Genomic DNA, 22968 nt, shown 5'->3' with positions numbered 1-22968 from the left:
CGCTGCTGCCGCTGCTGCTGTTGTTGTCGCTGCTGCTGCTGCGGCTGCGGCTGAATCGAAAAGAGTCGAATTGTTGCTGCTGCTGCACCAAGAAGTGTGCAGCAGCAGCTGCTGCTGCTGCAGCAACAGACACGTTATACCTTCACGGCTGCTGCCTGAACTGTTGCTGCTGCTGCTGCATCCATGAAAGCAGCAGCAGCAGCAGCAGGTGAGGTGTGCTGCAGCAGCAGCAAATGACACCCAGACTCGCCCCCAAACAGGATTCCTGTTTTGGGGCAAAAGGAGAGACACGAGAAAAAGGAGACTGCAACAGCAGCAGCAGCAGCAGCAGGAGAGTGCTGCTGCTGCTGCTGCAGCAGCAGCAGATGGTCCTCATTTACTCCTCGCAAGGCACAGGGAATTCATCTTGCCGACGGCCGCTGCAGGCCAGCAACGAATCCGCGCAGTTCTTCGTGTTGCACTGCAGCAGCAGCAGCAGCAGCAGCAGCAGCAGCAGCAGCAGCAGCACAAATATGCGGGAATGAGAGTTGGCAGAAGATATACGAGAGACACAATCAGTCGGGCAGCCGCACCAGCGACATAAACAGCAGCAGCAATAACAGCAACAAAAGCAGCAACAGCAACACCAGCAGCAGCAAGTGCAGCAGCAGACACACCCACAGCAACAGCAGCGGCAGCAGCAGCGACATTAGCAGTAACAGCAGCAGCAGCAACAGCACCGACTTCACAAGCAGCAGCAGCAACTGTTATCTCAAACACGAACAGCAGCAGCAGCAGCAGCAGCACCAACAGCAACAGCAGCGGCCGAAGCAGAAACAGGAACAGCAGCAGCAGCAGTTGCAACAGCAGCAGCAGCAGCAACTTACGTCGATGCAGCGTTCAGAGCAGGTGTTAATGAAGCAGGACCTCCTGCATGTGGTTGCAGCGCATGCAGTGGCAGCCCCGAAGCAAGCAGCACATGCGGGTGAGATTTGCTGCTGCATTTGCTGCTGCACCTGCTGCAGCAAACAAGCTGTTGTCCTCTCTTTATCCCCAAAAGCCTTCCTCCCGCACTCATCTAACACTCGAAAGAAATACGTAGAAGGGTGCAGGCCCCGCCTAGTCGGAGCAACAGGAGCAGCAACAGGTTGCAGCGCAGGCAGGGTCAAGCCGATGCTGCTGCTGCCGTCAGCTGCGGAAGCTAAGGCAGCAGCAGCAGCAGCTGCTGCTGCTGCTGCTGCTGCTGCTGCACCCGCGTACTGGGCTGCATGCGCTGCCTCCCGAGCTGCACGCCCATTCAATGATATCGCAGTGTTCATCTTCTCACGCAGTGCACTGCTGCTGATGCTGTTGCTGCTGCTGTTCGTGCTGCTGCTGTCGTCCTTGCTCCCGCTACCCTTGTTGCTGCCCTCCACCCAAAGGCCGCCTGCCTTCTTGCTGTTGTCAGTCTTGCTGCTGCTGCTGCTCCTGCTGCTGCTGCTGCTGCTCTTGTTGCTGCTGGCGGCGGTTTCGCTGCTGCTGCCGCCGCTCTTGCTGCTGCTGCTCTTGCTGCTGCTCTTGCTGCTGCTGTTGCTGCTGCCGCCGCTCTTGCTGCTGCTGTCGTTCTTGGTGCTGTTCTCCTTCTTGCTGCTGCTTTCCTTCTTGCTGCTGCTTTCCTTCTTGCTGCTGTTCTCCTTCTTGCTGCTGCTCCCTCCAGACGACGAGGCCTCTTGGGGTTCGTCTTCAGCAAGTGTAGCAGCAGCAGCAGCAGCCGCACTTGTTGCTGCAGTCACGGCTTCATGAGCCCTGCCTGCAGCAGCTGCTGCTTCTGCTGCTAAATGCTGTATCGTGATGAATGCGCTGGCGGTGCCATGGCCAGCGTGCGGTTTCTGCTGCTTCAGCTGCTGCTGCTGCTGCTGCAGCAGCAGCAGACTCGACTGCTGAGGGGATTGCCGATAGGGAATCCAAATAATCTTCATGTCTTCCGCCGTACAGCCGCCGCCTTCTGCTGCTGCTGCTGCGCCTGGTGCTGCACCTGCTGTACCTGCTCCACCTGCTGCTGCTGCTGCTGCTGCGCTGCTGCACAGCAGCAGGAAGGCACCGAATAGCTGCAGCAGCAAACGCTGCTGCTGCAACGCATAGCACTGCTTCTCCGCCATCGAGAAGTGTTCTGCTGTCACTGACGCGCAGCTCTGCTGCTGCTACCCCGTCCGTTGCTGCTGCAGGAAGAATGTTGTTGGTGCTGCTGTTGCTGCTGCTATTCTCCCCTTCGCTGTTGTCTGCGCAGCAGTTAAGTCTGTTCCTGCAGCTGCTGCAGCTGCTGCTGCTGCTGCTGTCAGTGATGCTGCACGCGAGTGACCTCAGCGAGGGAGAAGGACGAGCAGCAGCCGTTTGCTGCTGCTGCTCCTGTTGCTGCTGCTGCAGTTTCCGTTGGAACAGCTGCTGCTGTTGCTGCAGCAAGTACTTCAAGATCTGAAGAACCTCTCGTTGGCCTCTGCCTAGAGAGGAGAAGGAGCTCGCAGCAGCTGCTGCACACGCTGCAGCAGGAAGTTAACAGAGCAGCGAGAGAGAGCAGCAGCAAAATAAAAAAAAACCTTATTGATGCTGTCTCTCCTGATAAAAAAGCAAAAAAAAGACAGATTAAGAAAACTGACAGCAGCAAATAGCAAGACAGCCAGCCTAACGCAGCAGCAAGTCACACCAGCAGCGACGCGAGCTGCTGCTGCTGCTGCTGCTGCTGCTGCTAGAGGGACACCGACCGCAACACCCGTACATCCACACACCACTTGAGGTGTTGGGTTCTGGTGTATGTACACCTCGGATTAATTAATTTCTACTTAACTGGCGGCTCTTCCCTTTAGGGGCCCTCAGGGCCTCTAGTCGGCGGCGGTCAATGAGCAGCAGCAGCAGCAGCAGTAGCAGCAGCAGCAGTAGCAGTAGCAGCAGCAGTAGCAGCAGCAGCTCCAGGCCTCTCGGCCACGAGCAGCACCGTAGCCGACACCTCAGCTGATCGTGGCAGCGGCAGCAGCATTAACAGCAGCAGCAGTTGCTGCAGCACATGCAGCAAAGTCACGAACGGAGCACCGCCTGAAACTGCTGCAGCAGCAGCAACAACAACAGCAGCAGCGGTACCAGGCAGCGATGAGTACGCAGGGGAATCTCGCTTTAGCCGCAGCGGTGTTGCTGCTGCTTCTTGCTGCAGCTCTGACCCCAGCATCAGCAACAGAGCCAGGAGGCGCCACAGCAGCAGCAGGAGGCAGCACTGCTGCTGCTGCTGCTGCTGCTAGGGAGCTTGAGCTTGCTGCTGCAGATGAAGTATATAACTTCCCGCTGCGCCGCTTGGCCTTTGGCTCTTGCTTCAAACAGAAGCAAAGCTGGGAGACCGCAGCAGAAGCAGCAGCAGCTGCTGCCGGTGCTGCTGCTCCTGCTGCTGCTGTTGCTGCTGCTGCTCGGCGTGAGAAGGTGTTTGAAACAGTCGCGGCTAAGAAGCCAGACGGGTGGATCTGGATCGGCGACGCAGGATATGCAGGTCTGTTGCTGCTGTTGCCGCTGTTGCTGCTGCTGCTGCTGCTGCTGCTGCCGATGGCTTATCCTGATCCTGTTGTTGCTGCTGCTGATGAGTTGATAGTATTTGCAGTGCCGCTGTACTGTCTATCGCTGCAGTTTGCTGCTGCTTCTGCTGCTGCTATTGCTGTTGCCGCTACAGCGCGGTGTTTGTTGTTGCTGCTACTGCTATTTGTATCTGTGCTGCTGCAACAATTGCTGCTGTTTGCATGCGTCTATGTGCTGCTGCATCTGCTGTTGCTTGTTGCATGCGTGCCGCTGCTGGTGCTGCTCCTGTTGCCCCTATGCCTGTTGCTGCTGCTGCTGCAGCGCGTTGCATGCATGCATACATGCTTGTTGCATGCGTGCCGCTGCTGTTGCTGCTGCTGTTGCCCCCATGCCTGTTGCTGCTGCTGCTGCTGCTGCTGCAGAGGGACCCGATGTAGCATCAGTGGAAGCGTCTCTGTCTGCGGTGTCTGCAACTCAAAGTTATAAAACCCTCAAAGCAAATATCTCTTTTCTAGATGGTACCTGGGATGACAACGACTTCGGTAGCCCCAAACCCTAAACCCTAAACCCTAAACCCTAAACCCTAACCTTGTAAATGGAAACCCTAAACCCTAAACCCTCTCAAGGAGGCAGACCATGTTGAGGGCAGACGCTGTCGGTTGAATTGCTCGAGGAGCTCGCCTAAGCTCCGGGCTTAGATAGTTATTAGGGTTTAGGGTTTAGGGTTTAGGGTTTAGGGTTTAGGGTTTGTGCAGGGATGAATGACGGAGGAAAGAATCAAAAGGACAAAGACAAATTGCTGCAGCAGTTTTTAGGGTTTTTAAATGTGAAGGCGGAGAGCCCGAGAAGACAGAGACGGGGGCTGTACTCAGCACACCTCTTCCCCTGGCCGCAGCAGCAGCAGCAGCAGCAGCAGCAGCAACAGGCAGAGCAGCAGCAGCAGCAGCAGCAGACAGAGCAGCAGCTGGAGCAGCAGGAGGGTGTTCGTTTGCTGCTGCTGGACACGCGCATGCATCGAGACTTGCATGCATTACCAAGCCCCGCGATGTATTTCTTACATTCTCCTCTCTCTCCTCTTTTGTCTCTGGCCGGTGCAGCCAGTCGCTTCTTAGTGCACCTCCTCGGGTACTCTAAACCCTAAACCCTAAACCCTAAACCCTAAACCCTAACTTGCAAGGAAGGCTTTCTTCTTAATTCGGGTCTGAGACGTGCAGCAGCAACCCCACAGCTTCTCCGAAGATGAACGCCGTGACGCCTGTAGCTTGCTCCTTAGACTTTAGGGTTTAGGGCTTAGGGTTTAGGGTTTAGGGTTTAGGGTTTGTGTGCAGGGTGGGGTATGAATACGAAGCAGATGTTTTAGGAGAAGAGCAGTGGGAGTGGCTCGAGGCGCAGCTGAAGCACTCGCGGGCTCAGGCGCATATTGTTGTTTCTTCTATTCAGGTAAACCCTAAACCCTAAACCCTAGCTTCCATCCAGGTAAACCCTGAACCCTAAACCCTAGCTCCAGGCGCGGCACAATGCCTACACCTTAAATCCTTAACTCTGCAAATCCTAAACCCTAGAACGGAGACCTAAACCCTAGGGCTAACCCTAAACCCTAATTCCTACACTGTCTCTGCCAAACCCTAAACCCTAAACCCTAAGCTGCAAACCCTCAAGCCAAGTAGGCGTGTCTTGCGCTGTTTGTTTTGCTGCTACCATTCTTGCTGCTTCTGCTGCTGCTGTTGTTTCTGTCTGCCGTTGCTGCTGCCTTTGCTGCCTCTGATACTACTGCTGCTACTACTGCTACTGCTGCTGCTGCTGCTGCTACTGCTGCTGCTGCTGCTGCTGCTGCTGCTGCTGCTGCTGCTGGCAGGTGTTGACGGGGCTTCCACTGGTTGAGAGTTGGGGTCTCTTTCCTGTGTCTCGTCTTCGTCTTTTGTCTCTGTTTGCACGAACAAAGCCAAAAGGATTAATGCTCCTCTCTGGCGATGTTCATTTTACTGAAATGCTCGGACATCAGGCAAGAAACAAAGCCCCAAAAACTCTCCATCCATCCATGCATGCAAAGATGCATGCACAGATGCATGCATGCATGCAGAGATGCATGCAGAGATGCATGCATGCATGCACCTGTGTATCCATGCAGAGCTGCATGCAGAGATGCATGCATGCAGATATGTATGTATGTATGCATGCATGCATGCAAATATGTATGCATGCATACAGATGTGCATGCAGAGATGCATGCGTGCAGATATGCATGCATGCATGCAGATATGTATGCATGCATGCATGCACACATGTAGCGCAGCAGCAGCAAACCACCCGCACCACATGCAAGCAGCAATAATACCCTTTCCGGCGAAGTGAAAACGGAGTTATGAAGATATGTTGCATTGCTGCTGCTGCTGCTGTTGTGTTGCTGCTGCACTTGTTGCTGCTGCACCCTGTGGACTTGCTGCTGCTGTACTTGCTGTTGCTGCTGCACTTGCTGCTGCTGCTGCTGCTGCAGGATGGAGTGATAGAGCTAACTAGCAGCGGCCTGACGCATAGTGTGGGGGATTCGCTGCTGGGGCGGCTGGTGCTGCTGCCGCTGCTGCAGTGGATATACACCTCAAGACTGCAGCCTGAAGCCTTCTCTCTTCGACGAAACTTCGGCCTCGTAGACTTTAAATACCCAGACACCCCAGGTGCTGCTGCTGCTTGCTGCTGCTGCTTGCTGTTGCTGCTTGCTGCTGCTGCTGTTGCGTGCTGCTGCTGCGTGTTGCTGGTTTAACTGCTGCTGCTGGTTGCTGCTGCATCAGCTGGTGCGGCTGCTACTTCAGCTGCTGCTCCCGCTGCTTGCTTCTTCATCCGCTGCTGCTGTTGTTGCTGTCGCTTCCGTTGCTGGTTCTTCTTCTAGCGCTGCTGCTGCTGCTGCTCTAGATATGGTAGGTTGGCTGCTGCGTGGTGGTGTTACCTACTGCAGCTGCTGTTGCTGCTGTTGCTGCTGCTGCTGCTGCCGCTCGTAGGGGCTGGCCTAGAAGCCACCTTGTCTTCTATTGACGTGGAGTCGGGGGAAGTGCTGCTGCAGCAGCAAATTAATCTCACTGAAGCAGACAAAGGAGACAGGTGGCGTTTGCTGCTGGAGACAGTCCCTCACGTAGTGAAGCCGCCGAACTTGCTGCAGCGGCTGTTGCAGCTGCTGCTGTTGCTGCTGCTGCTGTTGCTCCTGCTCTTGCCTCTCTCTCCTCTACTCCCCAGAACAAAAGAGCTGCTGCAGCGTCTCTCTAAAGGCATGCAGCGGCGACGAGCCTATCAGCCTGTGGTGTCTCACGAGACACCAGACAGCAGCAACAGCAACAGCAACAGCAACAGCAACAGCAACAGCAATAGCAACAGCAGCAGCAGCGTGGCTCGAGGGAGGCGCAGCAGAAGCAGCAGCCCGGTGTTGCTTAACCAATCTTAATTTTATCCGCGGTCCTCTGCCGGGACTGTCGACTGCCTGCTGCTGCTGCTGCTGTTGCTGCAGCAGCAGCAGCAGCAACAGCAACAACAATAGCACTTCAGAAACAACTTGTGCGGCAGCAGCGACATTTTGTCGCTTCTGCTAACGAAGGGATGATTAAAGCTGCGAGATGCGTTGCTGCTGCTGCTGCTCCTGGTCCTGCTGCTGCTACAGCTGTTGTTGTTGCTGCTGCTGCTGCTTGCCACTTGCTGCTGCTGCTTGCCTGTTGCTGCTGCTGGCCTAGACAGAGACAAAAGGAGACACTATATGACAGGGACAAAAGAGCGAAGCAGTGAATGGGAGATATTTGAGTGAACCCTGTCCTTAGAAGCGCTGTGTTGCTGCTGCTGCTGTTGCTGCTGCAGCTGTAGTTGCTGCACCCGCTGCTGCAGTTGTTGCATCACCTGTTGCTGCCGTTTTTGCTGTTCCTTCGAGCCCAAAGTCTGCCTCGGAAGCAGCCACTTCCCTGGCTGCAGCTGCACGAATATGAACTCTAGCAGCAGCAACAGTAGCAGCAGCAGAAGCACCAGACACACCAGCAGCAGCAGCAGCAGCAGGTGCCGCGTGGTTTTATTAGCAGCAGTAGGAGTTGTTTGCATTTTCGTTGCTGCAGCAACAGGTGCTGAAACAGCAGGAGCTGACAAGCAGAAGCTGCACCAGCAGGTGCATCAGCGGCAGCAGCAGCAGCAGCAGCGGCAGCAGCAGCAGCTGCTGCTGCTGCAGCATTAGAAGTTGAACTTGAGGATAAGTTCTTTCATGGGTTTGTTGGCTTGAGCGGAGACACCGCGGAGACCTGCGAAGGCACGGGAGCTGCGCTGGCCAGCAGCAGCAGCAGCAGCAATTGGCGTGTTTGTTGCTGCTGCTGCAGTGGTAGCAAACTGTGTCTCTGCATCGGTGCGGAAAGAAGACAGCAAAGTTTGCATCCCTGTGCTGCTGCGGTTTTGCTGCTGCACCTGCTGCAGCACCTGCCTCCGCAACTCCCACTCGTTGTAGCTGTAGCTGTTGCTTATTGCTGCTGTCTGCTGCAGCAAATCTTCTGTGTCTTGTGCCGCATCTGCTGCTTTCCCTCTGCTCAGCCGTACGTACAGCTCAGGCCGGAACTCCCAGTCGAAACCCTCGCAGCTCTGCTGCTGCTGCTGCTGCTGTAGGCGCTGCTGCAGCTCCTGCAGCTCCTGGTGGTACGCCCACACTAAGAGAGCCTTTAGGTCCGGTCTGCAGCAATAGCAGCAGCAACAGCAGCAGCAACAGCAGCAACAGTAGTAGCAACAGCAACAGCAACAGTAGCAACAGTAGTAGCAACAGCAACAGCAACAGCAACAGCAGCAGCAACAGCAACAGCAACAGCAACAAGGGCAGCAAACGCTTGAGCTGCAGCAGCACAAATTCACCAGAGTTTTCCATAATGTAGCTACAGAGACACAGCAGCAACAACAACAGCAGCAACAACAGCAGCAGCAATAACAGCAGCAACTGCACCGGCAACAGCAGCGGCAGCAGCAGCAGCACGAGCAGCAGCAAAGGCGGCAAAAGCAGCAAACACAGCAACAGCAATAGTAACAACAGCAACAGCAGCAGCAACAACAGTATCAAGGCCAGCACCGGCAGGAACAAGAACAGCAGCCACGCCAGCAACAGCAGCAGCAACACAAACAAAAGCAGCAGCAGCAGCAGCAGCAACAGCAGCAGAATCAACGTAATCAATCTACTCAGGGAAGCGCTTCTCAACTCCTAGGGCGAAGATGAGGGCAGGCATCTTCTGCACAACAGCAGCAAGTTGCTGCTGCAGCAGCACCTCTGGCTGCACGTGTGGCTTCTGCTGCTGCAGCTGCTGCTGCTGCTCCACGAACTCTCGAAGCCGCCTCGGGCTGCTAAAGAGATAAATCTCCCCATTCACTTCAACAGCCCCTGCAGCAGCAGCAGCAGCAGCAGCAGCAGCGGGCAAAGACAGGAACCTATCCTATTTGCTGCTGCTTCCAACGGGAGTCCGCGGGGTGCAGCAGCAGCAAGAGCAGCAGCAGCAGCAGCACGAGCAGCAGCAGCACCTGTATGCGTGTCTCCTGAGATGAGGGCCCCTTCTTGCAGCAGCGTCTGCAGGCAATAACCCCCAAGTTCCGCTGGCTGCTGCTGCTGCTCCAGCTCTGCTGCAGTGAGTATCTTAAGCCCGCTGCTGTTGCTGCTGCTGCTGCTGCGGGTTATAGGCTCGTCTTGCCGCTCTGGCTTAGTTCGTCTACGCAGCCGCAGAGCAGCAGCATCAAGCTTTGTGGTGTCTGGGGACAGCAGAGCTGCTGCATGCTGCTGCAGCAGCAGCCGCAAAGACGTTAGCTGCAGCAGCGCTTGCTGCTCCTTGTACACCCCAAGATAAGCAGCACCTGCAGCAGCCAGGTGTCTATACACCTCGTCCGGAGGTGCTTCTCCTTGGTGCTGCTGCAAGCAGCTCTCCACTGCAGCAAGCTCCTCCAAGCACATTGCTGCTGCTGCTGCTGCTGCATCGTGCCGCTGCTGTTGCTGCACCAGCAGCGCCTGCACAAACCGAATCTGCTGTACTTGAAAAACACTTTCTGCTGCGATCACAGCAGCAAGCTTCTTATCAACTCCTGCATCAGCATCAGCAGCAGCAGTAGCAGTAGCAGCACTAGCAGCAGCTGCAGCAGCAGCAGCAGGGGCAGAGGAAGCAGCAACCTCGTGCTGCTGCAGCTGCAGCAGCAGCAGTGAGAGAAGCGGTAGCAGGGTTTGCTGCAACAGAGCCAAAGAACGGGGTGGGCTCGTCCATCTCCTAGGGTTTAGGCTTTAGGACTTAAATATAGGGTCTAGGGTTTAGGGTTTAAGGCTTAAGGTTTAGGTCTAGTGTTTTAGGGCCTAGGGTTTAGGGTTTAGGACCGAGGGTTTAGGGTTTAGGGTTTAGGGTTTACCAATCGATTCTCTTTGGGCTTTGCTGATGCTGAAGATGTTGCGAATCCGCTGCAGCGCATCTTGCCCCGTAACTGCTTGCTGCAGCAGCTGGTGCTGCAGCTCAGCAGCAACTGCAGCAGCAAGCTCCTCGGGTGGGATGAGCCAATCGAACTTCTCAGCAATAGCAGCAGCAGCAGCTGCTGCTGCTGCTGCTTTTGCTGCTGCCGCTTTTGCTGCTGCTCTTGATTTCGCGGTGGTCGGTAGTTTTGCTGCTGCTGGTCTTGCTGCTGCTGCTCCTGCTGCTACTGTTGCTGCTGCATTTGCTGTTGTTGCATCTGTTGCTGCTGTTGGTGTTTCTGCTGCTGGTGGAACAGCTGCCTTTGCTGGTGGTGCTGCTGCTGCGTCGGCCGCTGCTGCTGCTTCCGCTGCTGCTGCTGCTGCTGCTGCTGCCCGGCGCTGCTGCAGCAGCAAAGCAGCAAGGACAATGCAGCGCAACTCCTTGAGGTGCTGCTTCCGCAGCTGCAGCGGCAGAGCAAAGATACAGGGGAGACGAGTGATAGGGAGAACGGAGTCTAGGGCCTTCTCGACAAGCTGCTGCACTTCTTCTGCTGCTGCTGCTGCTTCTTCTGCTGCTGCTGCTGCAGATTCCAGCGGGGCCCGCGCTGCAGCAGCTGCTGCTGCGTCTTCGCTCACAGCTACAGCAGCAACCATTGGCAGAGATACAATACAATAAGATAAAAGATGCTGCCGCAGCAAACACACAAATTCGGGTCTCCTCAGCTTCGCATGATCTGCATGCAGCACCTGCAGCAGCAGCAGCAACAGGAGCAGCAGCAGCAGCAGCAGCAGCAGCAACAGGAGCAGCAGCAGCAGCAGCAGCGGCAACGACACAAGGAGCCGCAACAACAGCATTTAGGGATCGGCTCAAGAGCAGCACCACGATCCAGTAAACCACTACTACAAGCAGCAGCATCAGCAACAGCACCAACAGCAGCAGCAACAGTAGCCGCTGCTGCTGCAGAAGCAAACGCATACCAAGGCGGCAGCTTCCTCCACTCTCTTTGTTTGCTTTGTTTGCTGCAGCGCATCAGCAGCAACTAAGTCCAGCAGCAGCGCCTCAAAGCTAACTTGCAATGAGAGAGCAGCAGCAGCAGGGTCGTTACGCTGCTGCTGCAGCAGTGAAACAGCAGCAGCAACTGCTGCCTCCGCTTCCTCCTGCGACGGTAGTTTTGCTGCGGCTGAGGAAAAGCGGAACAACTCAACGCCCTCCTCTGCTGCTGTTGCTGCTGCTGCTGCTGCTGCAGCAGCAGGAGGGAGTGTCAGCAACAAGTACGCTGCATGCGCAAGGGAGACAGCAATGCCTGCAGAACGAGCAGCAGCAACAAGCTGCTGCGACAGCTGTGGCAACACATCCCTAAAGAAAGGCCTCTCCAATGGCATTAACTGTCTCTGCTGCTGCTCCTCCTCCTCTTGAACGGAGGCGTCAGCAGCAGAAGAAGCAGCAGCAGGAGAAGAGTCAGCAGCAGGTGCTGCAGCAGCAGCTGCTGCTGCTGCTTCTTCTTCGCTGTGTGCTGTCTGCAGCGCCATTTTCGGTGTCTGTACACCTCAGTGCTTCCCGCTGCCTCACCTCAAATCGGCACTAGACTTACACTGGTTCTGGTTCTAACTGGCTAGCTGCTGCTGCTGCTGTTGCTGCTGCTGCTGCTGCTGCTGCTATTGTTGTTGCTGCTGCGGCAATTGCTGCTGCTGCTGTTATTGCTGCTGCAGCTGCGGAAGCTCTCTTTGCAGACAGCCCTTTTGTCTCCGGCTGCTAGCACTCTTCTAAACGCTGCTTCAATAGGCCCTAGGATCTGCGGCAGCAGCAGCAGCAACAACAGCGGCAGCAACAGCAGCCGCAACAGCCGGGTCACGAGAAGCAAGTCAACGTCTCGTGCGGCTGATGAAGAGAGACAAGCACTCCAGTGCTTGCTCCCGCTTACATGAGCTAGGCAGCAGCAACACCAGCAGCAATGCAGCAGCAACAGCAACAGCAATGCAGCAGCAATAGCAACAGCAGTACTAGCAGCAATAGCAACAGCAGGAACAGCAGCAGGTAAACCGGCAGCAGCAAGGCCAACTAACTGCTCACAACTAGTTTGCGCATATTAATTGTGAGCAGTTAGTTGGCAGCTACGGGGTGTATCAGCAGCAGCAGGTCTGCAGCAGCAGCAGCAGCAGCTGAGAGGAGTTCTGCAGCAGCAGCGGGAGCTGTTCCGCTCCTACAAGCAGCAGCTGCACATGCGGCTGCAGGTGCTGCAGCAAGAGAATGCGCAGCGAGCACTCTGCAGTCAACGAGCAGCAGCAGCAGCAGCGGCAGCAGCAGCAGCAAATGCTGCTGCTGCTGCATGCGGAGCTCCAGCACGGGGAGACAATCAATAATAGAATAATGTTGTCTGCTTAAAGAAATAATAATTAATTGAATTACTACTTCGTTTGCATTATAAAAGACCTCCAAAGAGGCTCATGCAGGGCCTCCGATCCTCTGCAGCAGCAGCAGCAGCAGCAGCCGACTGCAGCAGCTGCAGCAGCAGCAGCTGCTGCTGCTGGTATCTTGCGACGGGCTGGCTGAGGCAGTGTGTCTGCATGCAGGAAGTTTGCAGCGTTTAGCAGCAGCACAAAATAGGCAGAAATATAAATACAATTGGTGTCAGTTTGTTGCAGCAGCAGCAGCAACAGCAGCAGCAGCAGCAGTAACAACAACGGCAGCAACGGGAGGCTAATAGGCGCGTGTGTTGCTGTGTACCTGGAGCTTCAAGCTGAGCAGCAGCAGCAGCAGCAGCTTCTTTAATTTATTTATTTTTTAAACATGTTTACGCTAGACCGTCTAGCAGACGCAGGGGCGTTGCAGGGCTGCTCTCCTGCTCCAGCAGCAGCAGCAGCAGCAGCAAACGCTGCAGCAAACCCTGCAGACACTCGAAACCCTGTTACCACCACTTCCTCGGTCCTCGCCCTCACTTACAAAGACGGCGTCATTATGGTCGCCGACACCACAGGTGCTGCAGGCCAGGGATTAGGGTTTAGGGTCTAGGGTTTAGGGTTTAGGGTTTAGGGTTTGCTGTGGAGTTTGCAGCAGGTGTAGTAGTTAAGTTGCGCTCTCTAAAGATGGCGTACGAGAGCTGCTCCTGTGGTTTATGGTTTTGCCTTCAGCCTTGAGGGTTCAGGGTTTAGGGTTTAGGGTTTAGGGTTTAGGGTTTGTGTGCAGTTTCATACGGACGGATGGTGCGTTTCCGTGGGCAGCCGCGTTTTATTTCTTTAAACAACAAAACCCTCATTTGTACATCTGGAGAATACTCAGACCATCAGTTTCTTGAGCGGCAGCTGCAGGCGCTTGTTGCAGAGGACGCCGTGCATGCAGGCAGCAGCAGCAGCAGCAGCAGCAGCAGCACCGGGGATGCGCTTCTTACCCCCAAAGCCGTAGCTAACTACACCGCTCGCACCCTCTACAATAAGAGGTGCCGCTTCAATCCATACTGGCTTTCAGTTGTTGTTGCTGGGCATATGGGCGCTCCTAAAGGCATTCACGAGCAGCAGCAGCAGCAGCAGCAGCAGCAGCAGCAGCAGCAGCAAGGGGAGGGGAATGCAAAGGAAGGAAATGAAATGTATTTGGGGGCCATTGATCTCCTTGGCACCTTCTTTGAAGAAAAAGTTGTCGCTACAGGTGCCTCTGCTGCTGCTGCTGCTGTCCTGCTGCTCTTTTTCTGCTTCTGTAGCCGCTGCTGCTGTTTTGTTGCTGCTTCTCTGCTGCTGCTGCTGCACAAGCGATATCCTCTGGCTTTGCAGCGTTCGTTTGCTGCTGGCTCTGCGTGGATGTGTGTGCACTTAGTCTAATCCTGCAAGCTCAGCTGCTGCTGTTGCTGCTGCTGCTGCTGCTGCTGCTGCTGCATTCGCTGCAGGTCTTGGACGGTACTTTGCCATTACTTTGATGAGAGAGAAACACCGCCCGGACATGTCTGAGCAGTGAGCTGCTGCTGCTGTTGCTGCTGCTGCTGTGGCTGTTGCTGCTGCTGTTGCTACTGCTGCTGCGGCTGCTGCTGCCGCTGCTGTGGCTGTTGCCTTTGCTGTGGCAGTTGCTGCTGCTGCTGTTCGAGCATCGATTTTACTTGGGCGTTTGCTGCAACATGCCGGTGCAGTTTCTGCTGCTGCTGCTGCTGCTGCCTTTGCTGCAGGGAGGCGCGGGAGCTGCTGGAGGAGTGCATGCGGATTTTGTTTTACAGAGACTGCGCAGCCTCAAATGAGGTATAACCAGCATCAACCGCTGTTGCTGCTGCTGTTGCTGCTGCTGCTGTAACTCTGCCTGCTGCATGTGCTGCTATGTTTGCGCTGTTGCTGCTGCTGCTGCTGCTGCTGCTGCAGGTTCAATTTGCTAAGGTAACGGCCTCAGGGGTTACAATCGACGAACCCAAAAAGCTGAGCTCCAGATGGTACGCCACAGCAGAAGCAGCAGCAGCACGTGCTGCTGCAGCAGCAGCGTGCTGCTGCAGCAGCAGCGTGCTGCTGCAGCAGCAGCGTGCTGCTGCAGAAGAAGCAGCATCAGCAGCAACAGCTAGCGACAATTTAGAGCCTCACGGGAGTTTGAAGTTCGTAGCAGCAGTTTTAATCCGTATTCATCCGATCTTGCTGCTGTTGCGCTGCTGCTGCTGCTGCGATGCTGCTGCTGCTGCTGCTGCTGTACGCAGGGACTTTGAGGCGTACACGAAGAAAACAATTGATATGGACTTGGCTGGCTGCTCGTGGTGAGCTGTTAGGCTGCTGCTGCTGCAGGTGCTGCAGCAGCAACAGCAGCAGCAGATGAGCAGCAGCATTTGCTGTCCCTTCCACAGCGGCAGCTGCTGCAGCACCAGCTAAGGCAGCAGCAGCTGCAGCAACGACAGCTGATTGCAGCAACGACAGCTGATGCAGCAGCATTGGCAGCAGCTGCTGCCTTTCGGTTCTTTTGCTTCTTTGTGATGAGATGCCGCTGCAGCGGCTAAACCCTAAACCCTAAACCCTCGAAGTCTTCTACTGCTTGAACTGTTGCACTGTAGATTTGTTGTGAGTGGATACAGCCCGCAAGGGGCGTGCTGCTGTGAGCAACGGCAGCAGCAGCAGCGAGAGCAGCAACAGCAGCGAGAGCAGCAACAGCAGCTGCAGCAACAGCAGCAGGAGCGCTCGAAGTAATACCGGCCTTAACTGTAAAATGCATTCTTCCTGTTAACTGATTGCTCATCAAGCTTGTGGCTAGCTAGGCAGCTAGCTAGCCACTAGGTAGCTAGCTAGCTAGACAGCTACATAGATAGGTAGTTAGGTAGATAGCTAGCCACGTAGATAGCTAGCTAGCAACTTAGCTAGCTAGCTAGCCAGCCAGCTGCCTAGCCAGGCAAGCAAGCTAGCTGAGGGGTAAGGGGCTGCAGCCGGCCCTGCGGTGCAGCAGTAGCAGCAGCAGCAGCAGCAGCGCCAACTGCGCAGCGTAGCTAGCTGCTGGTCTCAAGTAGATAGCTGCTACTAGCGGCCTGCTAGCTAGCTGCTGCTAGTCCTTCGGTGGCTAGCCAGCTAGCCAAGCAAGGCCTCGATGCAGCGGGCTCTGGATGCCCCCAGAGGAGCTGCTGCTGGACCCAAACGCGGCTGGCTAGCTAGCTAGCTAGCTAGCTAGCTAGCTAGGGAATCCAGCAAATGCCTTGCTGCAGCTAGCTGCAGCAAGCTGCAGTTAGCTAAGGGTCGGGGCGGCGGCCATGCCGCCGGCGAGCAGTTCCAGGGAACTCCACAACAGCTCCTAAACAGCAGCAGCAACAGCAGCAGCAGCAGCACAAAGCATGCAAAAGCAGAGGCAGCGGCAAGTGCAGCAGTCATGACAGCAGCAGCAACAGCTGTGGGGCCCGGGGTGTCTTACCTGCTGCACTGAGAGCCAAGTTGGGCTTCGGGTATTTAAACCGCGCTGTCTCCGCGTACACCTTAAACCTGCAGAAGCAGCAGCAGCAGCAGAAACCGCAGCAGCAGCAGCAGCAGCAACAGCAGCAGTAGCAAATTGAGCATCTTCAAAGGCAGCTCGCAGGCGCACCAACAGAAAGAGCAGCACAAGCAGCAGTAGCAGCAGCAGCAGAAACCGCAGCAACACAGCAGCAATGCAGCAACAACAGCAGCAGCAGCGCAGCAACGGTGCAGCAGCAGGAGAGCGTATGAGGTGTACGCACAGCTCTAGAACCTTGAGGGCTTTGAGGGAGTCTGCTGGCCTCCAATTTTTATTTTCTTCTACGCACTGTTTGTGCTGCTCTGCTGGCAGCAGACACCGCCGCTCAGCAGAATATGCAAAGCGGCGCACACACTGCAGGTACGCGCTCCTGCAGCAGCAAATGCAGCAGCAGCAAATGCAGCAGCAGCAAATGCAGCAGCAGCAAATGCAGCAGCAGCAAATGCAGCAGCAACAAATGCAGCAGCAGCAAATGCAGCAGCACCATCAGCAGGAAGTGCATCCGCAGCAGCAGCAAAAATGCAGCAGCAAGTACAGCAGCACCAGCAGCAAGTGCAGCAGCAGCAGCAGCAGCAGCAGCAGCTGACCATGTGTCCATGCATGGGTGGAGTTTGTGGTTGCTGCTGCTCTCTGCTGTTCGCATGCGCCTGAGAATGTCTGCTGCTTCCCAGTGGCGTATCTGACGGCCGTAGGGCACTAATGACAAAGAAGGCCGCAGAGCAGCACAAGTCGCTCGCTTGCTGCACCCATTCATCTTGCTGCTGCTGCTGCTGCTGCTGCTGCTGCTGCTGCTGCTGCTGACGAGCGTGATGATGATGATGATGATGATGATGATGATGATGGAGGCTGCTGGTGCAGACTGCTGCTGCTGCTGTTGTTGTATGCTGCAGAATGATGCTGCTGCTGCTGATAGTGATTACTGGAACGATGCTGGGTTTTGCTGCTGCTGCTGTTGCTGCTGTTGCGGCTTCGGCTGCAGCAGGAGCTGTTCCTGTTGCTGCTGACGCAGCAGTTGCTTCTGCTGCTGTGAGGGTTGCTGCTTCGCCCAAGAGGCAGCAACCCAGCCCTGCTGCAGCAGCAGTAGCAGCAGCAGAGGCCTCCAGGTGACCCCCAGTTGGGGCCCCCGTTGCTGCTGCTGCTGCTGCTGCAGCTGATGCAGCAAAGAGCGTCCGTGTGAATTTGTTCGGCTGTATTTGTGTGAGATGTTTTTCTATGCTACGGTGTATAGTCGCCGTGTGTGCAGGCGCTGCTTTTCTGCAGCAGCAGCAGCAGCAGCAGCAGCAGCTGGCTGGCGCTACCAGCCCCAGGGCTCTAAGAACAACAACCCCACCCTCTCCCTTATTTGTATTTTTTATTTAGGGGTTTAGGTAGGAGCAGCAAAATAAACGAGGAGAGGTTTGAAGACTCCTTGGTTTAGCTGCAGCAGCGAGGGCAGCGGAAGGATTGTCTTCAGCAGCAGCAGCAGCAGCAGCAGCTGCGCAGCAAGACACAATAACCCAACGCAGCACATGCTGCAACAGCAGCAATAATAACAGTAACAACAACAAAAACAACAGCAGCGACAGCAACAACAGCAGCAGCGACAACAACAGTAACAGCAACAGCAGCAACAATAACAGCAATAGCAGCAGCAACCAGAACAGCAGCAGCAGTAACAAGAACAGCAGCAGCACACAACAAAAGCAGATCAATACCGCCGCTGCCGCCCGCAGCGGCGGCAGCGGAAGGCGCGTGCCTCCGCAACTGCAGCAGCCGTAGCTGCAGCAGCAGCAACAGCAGCCGTAGCAACAGCAGCAGCAGCAGCTTGTGGTGCCATGTGGGAAGAGATTGCGGATGCAGCTGCAGCGGCAGCAGCAGAATCGACTCAGTGTCCGCCCAAAGGTGCTGCAAACACGAACGAAGCAGCAGCAGCAGATGCAGATGCAGATGCAGATGCAGATGCAGCAGAAGCAGCAGCACATGATGATGCTGCGCGAGAAGCAGCGTCAGCAGCCACCGTCTCCCCTGCAGCAGCAAATTCATCTTCATCAGCTACAGCCTACATGGGTGCACTCTCCTGCTCCGCAGCTGCCCAACCAGCAGCAGCAGCACCGGCACCAGCAGCAGCAGCAGCAGCAGCAGCAGCAGCAGGAGGTGTCGGCCGCATCCGTTTGCTGCCTGAGGAAGTGGTGCGGCGTATAGCAGCAGGAGAGGTAGTAAGCCGCCCGTCTGCAGCTCTGAAAGAGCTTTTAGAAAACAGTTTAGATGCTGCAGCTCTGCGGGTGTCTGTACACTGCGTAGGCGGAGGGATAAAGCTGCTGCAGGTTTCTGACAATGGCTGCGGTGTTGCTGCATGCGATTTGCCGCTGCTGTGCATGCGACACTGCACAAGCAAGCTGCAGCATCTGCAGCAGCTGCAGCAGCTGCACTCGTTTGGGTTTAGAGGAGAGGCGCTTGCTGCTCTCTCTATGGTTGCTCGGCTTAGCATAACTACGAAGCAGCGAGGCAATCAACACGGCTTGCAGTGTACATACACCTCAGGCGTTCTTTCAGAGGAGCCGAAGCCCTACCCCAGGACAGCAGGCACAACAATAAAAGCTACAGATTTATTTCATAACTTGTCTGCAAGAAGAGCGCTCTTCCTCTCTGCTTCTGCTGCTAAAGCACCAGCAGCAGCAGCAGCAGGAGTAGCAGCAACAGCAGCAGCGCCAACAACTGCAGCAGCTGCAGATGAATATCTACGCTGCTTGCAAGTCGTGTCGCGCTACGCACTTAATAATCCACATGTTGCATTTAGTATGCGGAGGCAGCAACAGCAGCAGCAGCAGCAGCTACCTGATCTCAACACGCATGCATTCGGGCTGGCTGAGGCGAAGCAGCTTCTGCTGCAGCTGAGAAGACAGCAGCGCAGACAGCAGCAGCAGCACGCACAAGCCACCAACACCAGCATGGACACAAGCAGCAACAGCAGCAGCAGCATGAGCTGCAGCTGCTGCTGCACAGAAGAAGAAGAGCGGCTACCCACAGAAGCGGAGTTGCGGCTGCTGCGAGGCATCGCTTTGCTGCAGGGAGGGGCCCTTAAAGTGATTGAGCGGACGCATGGTGCAGCAGTAGCAGCAACGCTGCTGCCTATACACCTCAAGTCTAAGCTGCCCGCAGCTGCTGTCAGCTTCCTTCGCAGCCAGCAGCAACAGCAGCAGCAGCTGCTGCGGGAGCTGCAGCAGCAGCGGGAAAACAATGACAATGATACTCCTGCAGACACTACCACCACCAGCAGTAACAGCAGCAGCAGCAGCAGCAGCAATAGCAGCAGCAGCAGCAGCAGCAGCAGCAGTAGCGATAGTAGCAGCAGCGAGAGTGTCTGCCCGTTGTTACGGGAGTTGGCGTCGTTGCTGTCTGCTGGCGACGTTGGTTGTGGCGGCTCTCTTGCTTCTTCTTCTGCTGCTGCTGCTGCTGCTGGCATGCCTGCTGCTGCTGAGGTGTATCTACACGACTTAAAGGAGGGGGAGTGGCGGGTGACGGGTTTAATCTCAGAAGCAAACAAAGGACAGAAAAATGCATCTTTCTGCTTCTTCATCAACTCAAGGCTTGTTGAATGCCCTGCACTTAAGTCCGCCAACACTGCTGCTGCTGCTGCTAATTGTTCTGCTGCCGTTGCTGCTAGGCGTGCTGCTGGTTGTGCTGATGCTGCTGCTGCTGCTGCTGCTAGCTGCTTCTGGTTCTGCTGCTGCTGGCTGCGCGACTTGGTTTGCTGCTGCCGATGCTGCTTCTTCTGCTAGTTCTGCTGCTAGTTTTACCGCTGGCGGTTGTGCTGCTGCTGTTGGTGTTGGTTGTGCTGCTACTGCTATTGTAATGGCTTGCCGCTACTGTTGCGTTTCTGGCTGCCGCAGCAGCAAGTGGTTTTGTACTTGTGCTGCTGCTACTGCTGCTGCTGCTGCTGCAGGCGGAGCGTGGAAGGTGTATACGGGCAGCTGATGCCTCGGGGCCAGCGGCCTTTTGTTTATTTGTCTCTTGAGCTTCCTGCTGCTGCTGTTGATGTGAATGTACACCCCAGCAAGACGCAAGTCCGCTTCCTTCATGAAGACCTCATCGCAGAGCAAATCGCTCAGGCCCTTCTGGTTAGCCCTGCTGCTGCTGTTGCTGCTGATGCTGCTGCTGCTGCAACTGCTGCGGCTTGTTGCGCCAGGAGCTTCGGAGGTTGTTGATGCTGCTGTGACTTCTGCTGCTGCTGCTGCGGGGTCTCGCTGGAGGTGGTTGATGCTGCTGTGGCCTCTGCTGCTGCTGCTGCGGGGTCTCGCTGCTGCTGCTGCTGTTGCCTACTTCTGGCCTGGACTGGCGTGTCTGCTTGGCTTTGCCGCGTTCGCTGCAGTTGGGGTGTATTTCTTGCATTTGTTGTTGTTGTTGCTGCTGCTGCAGGAGATCCTTAGTGGCCAAACCTCTTCAAAGGCGCTGCTGCTGCAGCAGCCGGTCCCGGCTGAGCCCCAGCTGAAGCAGCAGCAGCTCGTGCTGGTGTCGCAGGGCGAAGCCACGCAGCAGCAGGAGAAGGGAGACCCTCTAAACCCACGCAGCAGCAACAGCAGCAGCAGTAGCAACAGCAGCAGCAGCAAGCCGGCGCTGAAGCCGACAAGGACCCGAACAGACGCGCGGCAGCTGCCGCTCAGCGCCTTCTGGCAGCACGACCTTTCTTCACAGCAACAGCAGCAGCAACAGCAGCAAAAGCAGCAGCAGCAGACGGCATGCAACAGCACCAGCAACATTTCTACAGCAGCAGCATCGCAAGAGAGTCCTCATGAGATGCAGCTGATTCCTCAGTCGCAGCAGCAACAGCAGCAGCAGCAGCAGCAGCAGCAGCAACACGAGGATCAATCTGTGGACGGAGTGCCTGCACCAATGGAATCAGCAGTGCAGCGCAAGGAGGAGGAGCAGCAGCAAGACCCTCCGGCAGCAGCAGCAGCAGTGCCTGGCAGCAGCCAGCAGCAGCCCGTGCTGCGTCTGTTTGATGACAGAGCGCAGGGGGGACACATACTGGAGAGAGTTGCTCCAGGCTGCAGCAGCAGCAGCACCAGCTGCGGCACTAGGCGGACGGATGCCGGGAGACTCCGCAGCGTGCGGCAGCTGCTGCAGCGCTGCGCAGAGGCTGCAGCAGACGAACCAGCCAACGGCAGCAGCAGTAACAGCAGCAGCAACAGCAGCAGCAGCAGAGACAGCACAACAGCACTGCAAGGGTGTTCGTATGTTGGAGCGGTGAACGCCAGGATGGCGCTGCTGCAGCGAGGAGACTGTCTCCTTCTCGTCGATCTCCCGGCCGTCGCCAGAGGTCTAAACCCTAAACCCTAAACCCTAATTGAGTTTAGCCTCAGGGCCTAAAGCGCAGACCTTATTTTGTTTGTCAGTCCTTCCGCTGCGTTGGTAGAGCCAATTCCCAGTGTTCAGGGTTCAGGGTTTAGGGTTTAGGGTTTAGGGTTTAGGGTTTGTGGTGTGTTCAGAGTGCGTATATCAATCCATTCTGCATCGCCTGGGCCGACTACCAGTGGTGCGTCTGCAAGTGCCTCTCAAAGTAGAAGCAGCCCTCTGTGCTGCGCTGCAGCAGCAGCAGCAGCAGCAGCAGCAACTACTGCAGCAGCAGCCACAGCAACAGTTGCAGCCGCAGCTGCAGCAGGACCTGCATCAGCAGCAGCAGGAAGCGCGTGCGCTGAGCTCGATGCTGCTGCAGCGGCGCGCGTTGCTAGCAGATTACTTTGGGTTAGTGCTGCAAAGAGACAGGTCTCTCTCTAATGGAGACAGCTGTCTCCTCGGCCTGCCTTTGTGCTGCGGCCGCCACCTGCCTTCTCCTTCTCGCCTGCGGCACTTGCTGCTTCAGCTGGCTACCGAGGTCTGCTGTTGCTGCTGTTGCTGTTGTTGCTGTTGTTGCTGCTGTTCTTGCTGCTGCTGCTGCTTTAGCTGCAATCATCTCGTGGAGCTTGCTGCACCCCAGTGGTGCTGCAGCACCACTGGGGCGCCCTCTGGTTAGCTATTCCACCTTTGCTGCTGTTGCTGCTGCTGCAGCTGCTGCCACTATTGCTGCTGCTACTGTTGCTGCTGCTGCTGCTGCTGCAGGTAAACTGGAATGAGGAGTCTGCGTGCCTGCAAGGCATCGCTCGTTTGCTAGCGGACGCATACACCGCAGTTGAGGACAGGGATGAAGCAGCAGCAGCTTCTGCAGCTTCTGTTGCTGTTGCTGCAGCCGCGGATACGGCGCAGCGGCAGCAGATGCAGCAAGAGAACAGCAGCAGTTCTCTTATGCTCCAGCAGAAGACATTGCTTCGTGAGGAAGCAGCAGCACACAAGTATGCTTGGCGAGGTGGCGTTGCTGCTGCTGCTGTTTTCTTGATGCTGCTGCTGCTTGGCCCCTATGTTCTCTCCTCTGCAGGCACCACTGCTGCTGCTACTGCTGCTGCTGCTGCTGTTGCTGCTGCGCAGGGGCTGTGGGGATTTGGAGCAGCAAATGGCTGCAAGCGCAGAGACACGACGAATGTTTAGCAGCGTGCTGATGCCTGCTCTTCGCTTCTACTGGAAAGCGCGTTTACCAAAACGGTATTTGCTGCCGCTGCTGCTGCTGCTGCTGCTGTCTCCTGTTACTGCTGCTGCTTCCTCCTGTAGCTGTTCCTGTTGCTGTTGCTGCAGGTGCTGCTGTTGGGGGGCTACTGCCGTTGTGTTGCTGCTGCTCTAGTGTTGCTGCACCTGCTGCAGTTGCTGAAGCTATTTTCGTGGAGTTACTGCTGTTGCTGCAACTGCTGATATGGCTGCTGCTGCTGCTCTGGGGGCTACTGCTGTTGCTGCTTTTGAGGTGGTTTCTGGTATCTGCTGCTGCTACTGCTGCTTCAGTTGCTGTTATGGTTGCTGCTGTGCGTTTTCCCTATTGCTGTTGCTACAGTATGGCTTTGCTGCGTAGATTTTGCTGCGCTTATTAGTGCTTCGGCTTGTTGCCTGTTTGTGCGGACTTCGCTGCTGCTGCTGCTGCTGCTGCTATCTCCTGCTGCAGCTGTGCTGCGCCGCATGGATGCGTTGTTGCTTGTCTGCAGCTTCTTCTCTGACGGGACAGTGAAGGAGGTAACAAACCTTAAGGCGCTCTACAGAGTCTTTGAGCGGTGCTAAATAC

At 56.0% G+C, this 22968-nt stretch overlaps 5 protein-coding genes across 5 annotated transcripts; 3 read left to right on the top strand and 2 right to left on the bottom strand.

The window, feature by feature from the left end:
- Nucleotides 1-376: 376 nt before the first annotated feature.
- On the bottom strand, nucleotides 377-2117 carry EAH_00000360 (hypothetical protein, conserved; the record flags this gene model as incomplete). The annotated part of the gene is made up of 2 exons (XM_013397897.1): nucleotides 377-460; nucleotides 867-2117. 2 exons carry the CDS (start codon nucleotides 2115-2117, stop codon nucleotides 377-379), a joined length of 1335 nt encoding a protein of 444 aa, XP_013253351.1.
- Nucleotides 2118-3099: 982 nt separating this feature from the next.
- On the top strand, nucleotides 3100-6940 carry EAH_00000350 (hypothetical protein, conserved; the record flags this gene model as incomplete). The annotated part of the gene is made up of 5 exons (XM_013397896.1): nucleotides 3100-3487; nucleotides 4266-4635; nucleotides 4839-4950; nucleotides 6005-6182; nucleotides 6504-6940. 5 exons carry the CDS (start codon nucleotides 3100-3102, stop codon nucleotides 6938-6940), a joined length of 1485 nt encoding a protein of 494 aa, XP_013253350.1.
- Nucleotides 6941-7242: 302 nt separating this feature from the next.
- Nucleotides 7243-11455, bottom strand: EAH_00000340 (hypothetical protein, conserved; the record flags this gene model as incomplete). Its single annotated transcript, XM_013397895.1, has 6 exons — nucleotides 7243-7472; nucleotides 7773-8191; nucleotides 8686-8884; nucleotides 9022-9573; nucleotides 9889-10672; nucleotides 10904-11455. 6 exons carry the CDS (start codon nucleotides 11453-11455, stop codon nucleotides 7243-7245), a joined length of 2736 nt encoding a protein of 911 aa, XP_013253349.1.
- A 1258-nt stretch (nucleotides 11456-12713) lies between these two features.
- On the top strand, nucleotides 12714-16437 carry EAH_00000330 (proteasome A-type and B-type domain-containing protein, putative; the record flags this gene model as incomplete). Its single annotated transcript, XM_013397894.1, has 8 exons — nucleotides 12714-12900; nucleotides 13110-13565; nucleotides 13801-13864; nucleotides 14074-14143; nucleotides 14261-14328; nucleotides 14584-14640; nucleotides 14953-15060; nucleotides 16164-16437. The coding sequence occupies 8 exons, from the start codon at nucleotides 12714-12716 to the stop codon at nucleotides 16435-16437; spliced, it is 1284 nt and encodes a 427-aa protein (XP_013253348.1).
- A 1228-nt stretch (nucleotides 16438-17665) lies between these two features.
- EAH_00000320 (DNA mismatch repair protein, putative) lies at nucleotides 17666-22964 on the top strand (the record flags this gene model as incomplete). Its single annotated transcript, XM_013397893.1, has 7 exons — nucleotides 17666-19440; nucleotides 19774-19948; nucleotides 20247-21147; nucleotides 21317-21702; nucleotides 21927-22156; nucleotides 22290-22403; nucleotides 22892-22964. 7 exons carry the CDS (start codon nucleotides 17666-17668, stop codon nucleotides 22962-22964), a joined length of 3654 nt encoding a protein of 1217 aa, XP_013253347.1.
- Between the last annotated feature and the right edge of the window lie 4 nt (nucleotides 22965-22968).

Source organism: Eimeria acervulina, genomic scaffold, assembly GCF_000499425.1.
Source record: "Eimeria acervulina Houghton genomic scaffold, Eah_scaff1, whole genome shotgun sequence".
NCBI lineage: Eukaryota > Apicomplexa > Conoidasida > Eucoccidiorida > Eimeriidae > Eimeria > Eimeria acervulina.
Note: the sequence above shows the minus strand (reverse complement) of the source record. Positions and strands in the feature narration are given on the sequence as shown.